Genomic DNA, 5,968 nt, shown 5'->3' on the forward strand with positions numbered 1-5,968 from the left:
AAAATTCTCCAGAGACCTAGCCAGTACCTTGGAGTAGCATGTTAACCTTTCTGTTGAGTTCTGACATAAGCAGTTTTTTTTATTATCCCTGCCATTCATGCTCTGAGTATCTTGTGATTTGGGGATCCAGGAAGAAAATAAAAGCTAACTGGGTATTTTTGTGTAAATTCTGTGGTGGTTCTGTTGAAAGAGTTCCCAGTATGGTTAGCTATTAGTTGAGCACATCGAGTAGGCCTGCAATTCCCCAGTTTTTCTTGGATTCCTTCTGTTCACCTTCAGACCCCTTGGTTTCTGGGCTGGGTTGAAGTGCTTTATTTTTCCAGTGCAACACATGGAGGAACAGCGGCATGTTTTCAGGTTAGTGGATGCTTAAAAGCCTAGCAGAAAAATATTTTGAAGGAATTCTGGCCAAATGAACTAGTGCTTGGAAAAAAAAAAAAGGCTGACAGTTTCAAAGGGGCAGTCTTTCCCTTTTTTCCTTTTCTGTAGAGGAATAATGGAAGAACAAAGCAGCAAGTACATGCGTAAATACCCTAAAAGTAGAGAAGGAGGTAACCATACAGGGGAATAAAACATTGATGAATACCAAGAGACCAAATTCTTCTGCTTTCTTGTCATTAAAGATCCCCTGAAAGCCTTAGATTGATCTGTATTCTCCCATGATGAGCATACATACCTACATAATCCCTGCTATGAGTAGAGAACTGTCCAAAGTATTCTCCAGCAGCTTTTGCACATTTTTCCTTGAAAGAGAAGAAGGTAACCTTTGCTTCAGTGAAGGCATTTGTTTTTGTTGTTCAGTAACAGCCTGTTTGATGTGAAACCTAAAGTGCTTAACTGTTCTCAGGAATTCTGTCCCTTGGCATTCTGTGGAACTTGACAAAGAAGGAGAGGTACTGCACCTTCTCTGCAGAGAGTGCTAGAGGCATATGTTGCACCTAGATACTGCTTTTATGCTCTATGTGTGTCATGTGTCTTTTCTATTTTGAAAGTGTGAGAGTGAAAGAAAGAAAGTGAAGAAACTGGTCGAGTTGAAACGCCCAGTCGAACTGCGTCTGGACCAAGAAATGAAAAGAAACTTAGAACTGCAGAAAGACTTTAAGAGGTATGGCTTTTTGGTATGATGAAGAGGTATCCCAGAGTAGAAATCCAGTTTTATAGAAGTTTGTTGTAAAAATAGGTGTAGGTAATTCTGTCGGCAAATTCAAGCCTTCTGTTAGTTCCTGCAAGGCACTTCTTTGTGTAAGCCTATAGTTTCCTATACCTGCCAGAGGAATTGCCTATGCAGGTTGCCCTGGAGTTCTCCTGGGGAGAAGGAGTTCTTTTATTCCTTTTTTTCTGCTGAATTTCAGATACTTCAGGTAATTTATGGGGAATAATGGTTTTTCTTAGCAATTCCTGGTGGTGTCAAGCATGTTAAAGATGAAGAAAGCCATGTCTGCACTGATTACATAAGAGTATATGGAAAAGGCTATTTATTCCTGTGTTTCAGTTTTCTTAACTAATTTACTATGCAGGTTGAAGAGACTTCTGAGTAGAGCTACAAAGAAACTAAGAGTGTATGAAGAAAGAGAAATGGAATCCCAGCTTAATTTGCAGGGAGAAATGAAGAACAGATATTCTGAAATGGTCAGTGAAGTTGGTAGATTAAGACCAAAGGTGAGCTCTAATTGTTTGGGTTTTTTTTGATTGTGGTGCTATTTCTTTTGAAACCTGGGAGATACTTTCCTTGTATTTCTTGTCATGTGGATGATTTGTTTTCCTTGTCTGCATTTTGGATTTGATGGGCTTTTCTTAATGCTCCATCCGCTCTTCCAGTAGCAGAGGACTATAACTAATACTGAGGGAGTTATCAGTCTGGGTAAAGATGTAAAAGTTCAGGGCAAAGCAGCAGGTGCGAGGGCTCAGGCAGGCCAGGCTGTCCTGCACAGGAAAGACAAGCCAAGAGTGGCAGCCAGCCTGGCAGGAGGTGTGACCTCACGGGCCGGGGAACCGTCCCACGGACCCTCAGCAAGAAGAGCACAGCAGGTCTGCTGACAGTAAGCGGGGTCGGCCAAGAGTGCAGACACCCCGGCTGGGCCTTAGGGATGGGCAGGTCTGCCATCCTAGCAGGACATCACATCCACGGGCTGAGAGCAGTGGGGCCCAGCTCAGGCCTGGCTGCAGCTTGAGGGAGGCTGTGACAGCATCGTCTGGGTCTGACAGATGAATTCCTTCCCTAGAAGAGAGGGGAGGAACACTGCTGTCACTTGTAGGGCGCTATCTCAACGGTGTTGTTGCTGCCCGGGGCACAGTGGGGAGAGGTGCCTGACGGGGAAAAGTCTGTCACTTATTGCTCACGGGGAGCGCTTTCAGCCCATCTTGTGGCGGGGACCCAGAAGGACTGTTCCCAGCAGTGCTTTTGAGGCTGCTCTGCCTGTTCCGTAGTGGCACGTCACCTTTTACCGACTTCTCTGCTGGTTACTCGCATTCGTTGCCAAAGCGGCCGTGTTTCACACTTACGCTTGGCTTTGGAGGGCATCACTGTAGAATCGCTCACTGCCTTTGCAGTGACTATTTTAGTCCAGAAGAGCTGAGAAAGGATGGGAACCTGAGGAATCCTATCTCAAATGATGTGAACGCTGTTCTTGCTGCAAAAGAGGAGCCTGGTTGCACTTTGTTTCTAGTACTGAGCCAGCAGTCCAAATGGCCACCCCTGTTAGAGATTTTCACAAAATTCACTGCCTTTAGATCACTCTAAGTTTCTTTTTGTTTTTTTTTTTTCTTCTGTGTACAGATCGATGAACTTTCCCAGCAACTGGACATGAAATCTAAAAAATGCATGCAGCTGGAAGCCAAAAATCAGGACTTGCAAGAAGAGCTGTCCACCCTGCGTGGAAAGTGTGAAAACCTGGAGAAGAACAAATGCCAGCTGAAAGAGGAGGTGGCAAAACTCCAGCATCATTCAGACACTAACATGGTGGATCGTAGCCAAATAGAACAGTATAAGAGGGAGGTGGAAGAACGAGCTGGACAAGAAATAAGACAAAAGCTACAAGAAGTCAATCTGTTTTTGCAAGTAAGTGAATTTCTCACCTGTGTCCATAGACTTCTTATGGTCATCAGTTATTAGTGGTTTACTTTTGGTGCCTTATTCTATGTGATAGCACTGCACTTCTGTCTTTCCTGAAAGCAGTGGGAAAAGGGAATATAGTTGGGCAGGAGTGCTGTCACAGGTGTGTAATGTGCCGACAGGTCCATGACTCAAAAGCCTGCCCAAGGCATATTCCCAGTTTGCAGTGCTTGGGGGGTAGCTCTGTCTGCTGGTCTGGTTCTCACTTCTCATGCTGGAATGGGTTTTGCAACTTCCAGCTGTCATGGCCAGACACAGGGATGCTGCTTTGTCCTTGTAGGGGAGAAAGTGCTCAGACAATAAGTCACTGAAGTTGTGGAGGTGGGGGGTCCTCTAATTGTCTTTGAGGAATCCTTTTCCATGTGACCTGTCCTACAGAGAGAGTGTCCTTTCATTAGTAGCTTTGCATAATAGTGCTAATTTTGACTGCTTTCTGAATAAAAAGTGTTATTTACCCTGGTAGCTCCAGGGTTCTGCTTTCATTGCTGCTGGTAGTGAGGAGGCACTGCCGCCTCTCTGAGTAAAACAATTTTTCGCTGGGGAGAGCTCTCTTTTCCTTGGGGTGATTGAAGGTACACTGTCTCCTTCAGGCACAGGCAGCCTCCCAAGACAGATTAGAACAAATCAGAGCCAGTCATCATGCTTCACTGAGAAACCAGCTAAAAGACAGAATTAGAGATCTTGAATGTGAACTGGACAGGATAAAAAATACCCAACAAGACAGTACTTTTCAAAAAGAATCCGTGCAGGCAGAGGTGGAAAAGTACAAAGAGCTCTATCTGGAGGAAGTGAAAACCAGAAAAAGCCTGGCAAAGAAACTGGAAAGGTAAGTCCATGCTTTTTTGGAGTGGTAATAACAGACTGCTTTTTCCTCGTGCATTTTCCTTCTCCAATCCCTTTTCTACATCTGGCCAGCATGATGGATCAAAGCATAACAGGGCATATTTGTGGGGAAAGTGCCCCAAGACCTTTCCCTTCGTCAGACCTGTCTTCCTTTCTCTTTAGAGTGCCAACAGTAACACCACAGGAGCACCATGATGGCATTATGGGTGTCTTTTTCAAGCCAATGTTGTTTTAACAGGCAGTCTTTTGCCAGTCTCTAATCTGCTTGTCTGCTTGTTTTACGTGTGACACAAAAGATGAATCTTGTGCCCTTTACTGTTTGAATACTCTGTTCTCTCTGGGAGAACAGAGTGGGATTCGGTGAATCAAAAATGAGAATGATCTTTCTTGGCTTCTGTTTTAGCAGCTGGCCTGAGGTTTGAGCTGCCCTTGAGAAGGTCAGGGTAGCCCAGAGTTCCTTCTTATGGAGGTGACACTTGCTGCTCCTTGCACTTAGTGGGATTTCTTAGGCACAGGCCCTCTGAACAAGCTCAGATCAAAGGATGGGCTTGGTTTGGACACTCTTAATCCCCTTGCCTTTTAGAAGTCAAGTAAGAGTCAAAGGACGTGGAGGGTAACTTTGCAAAAGCGCTACTGCCAGAGATGACTCTTTGTGCTCTTCTGAATGTTTCAGAGCTAATGAGAGACTTGCAGAGGCCAACACTAAGCTCCTTCGGGAGCGCCACAGAAGCAAATCTTTAATCACAAGCAGCATTGTCAGTGGACATCTGGCTGCAAGTCCGGTACTGTATTCAACTGGTCTGGGACATCTTGGAAACAGTTTGGGACTGAACAGAAGTCTCAGTCTTGGAGGAAACTTCCTAAGCCCAACAGAAAACACATTATCATCAAGAAACAGGGTTGAAGCATATGTGGCCAAGGTAAGCATTTTGAAATACTGTTCTTGTCTACTGCTTAGGAGAGTCTGTATGCAAGGTTATCCTTTTTAGCCTAAAGTTCGAATCCATTTATTATTCCATGCCATACTCTCTAATATGCCAGAGCAACTGGTAATCCTCAGAACAGTACACAGCTATATGTGGTAAGGCCAAAGACTTTTGGTCATCAGGTTTGTACAAATTTTCCAGAGTAGTCAAAGGCCAAAAAATATTGAAATCAAAGCAATGAGCTGTGTAACTACATTCTTTTACAAGCAACTGTGGTAAAGAGCACTTGTGGCGCAGGAGCCTCCCATGTAAGTTCTGCACTAAATTTACATGTATGGTATGTGTGGCCTATTTCAAATGACTAATGCCACGAGGAGTGCCACACGCCACCAGACATGTGGGAGACACCTTTTTCTTCATCATTGATCTTTGTTCTAACAGTTTCTTCACTGCACCTTGCTTTAGTATGTTACTATGGGTAGGAGGCATTTGTTCCTGGAGTTCCTGCTGTGTCTTACTACATGAAACCCATTTACCTACTGCTTGGGAAGTCTTCAGGGCCTTCTAATTTTGCAGCAACGCTGCAGCCTCTGCAACACCACTGGTCCTAGTGTGCCCTGTCATCAGCAGTCAGTGTGTTTGTTAGCACATCCCTCACAGAAAGCAGAGTATTATACCAGGAGGCGTGGAAACCACACACCAGTAGTTGGGATCAGTGGGACAACCACGGAGCATGACATTGAGGCGTGGCCAAGCTTCTCTCTTGAGTTAGCGTGTTTTCCCTTTGGGTGAATGTGAGAAGCATTTGTTCACTCTGAAGTCCATCTCAGTTCACTGGTCCCCCCACCTACGTTGGAGAGAACCCATTTCAACAAGGTGTCTACATACAGCACCCGGTTGAAGACAAACAAGCCCAGAAGATGAAAAGGGGCCAAGCAGCATAGGTATTGTGTAGCAGTGGCACTTACAGAGAGGAACTTTTTTGTACTGCTCTGAAGATGTTTTTGAGGGCAGAGGCGTGGACAGGCATTACAGGAAGAACTCGTGAGGTAATTAGCACTGTACCATCTGCAGGGACTATTCTGCA

At 44.9% G+C, this 5,968-nt stretch overlaps 1 protein-coding gene and 1 long non-coding RNA gene across 2 annotated transcripts in view; both read left to right on the top strand.

Moving 5' to 3' along the window:
• LOC114062352 (ankyrin repeat domain-containing protein 26-like) overlaps window positions 1-5,968 on the top strand; it is a 54,875-nt gene that overhangs the window by 41,652 nt on the left and 7,255 nt on the right. Inside the window, exons 32-36 of the mRNA XM_027893668.1 lie at window positions 993-1,105; window positions 1,518-1,659; window positions 2,777-3,058; window positions 3,703-3,938; window positions 4,629-4,875. Of these exons, the coding sequence (XP_027749469.1) occupies window positions 993-1,105; window positions 1,518-1,659; window positions 2,777-3,058; window positions 3,703-3,938; window positions 4,629-4,875 (1,020 nt within the window). The remainder of the gene's footprint in view (window positions 1-992; window positions 1,106-1,517; window positions 1,660-2,776; window positions 3,059-3,702; window positions 3,939-4,628; window positions 4,876-5,968) is intronic.
• LOC114062364 overlaps window positions 5,603-5,968 on the top strand; it is a 1,063-nt gene continuing 697 nt past the window's right edge. Inside the window, exon 1 of the long non-coding RNA XR_003572357.1 lies at window positions 5,603-5,930. This is a non-coding gene — a long non-coding RNA (uncharacterized LOC114062364). The remainder of the gene's footprint in view (window positions 5,931-5,968) is intronic.

This window comes from Empidonax traillii, unplaced genomic scaffold (assembly GCF_003031625.1).
Source record: "Empidonax traillii isolate 1590-97213 ecotype Southwest subspecies unplaced genomic scaffold, ASM303162v1 scaffold401:size1000279, whole genome shotgun sequence".
In the NCBI taxonomy this organism is placed as follows: Eukaryota; Metazoa; Chordata; class Aves; order Passeriformes; family Tyrannidae; genus Empidonax; species Empidonax traillii.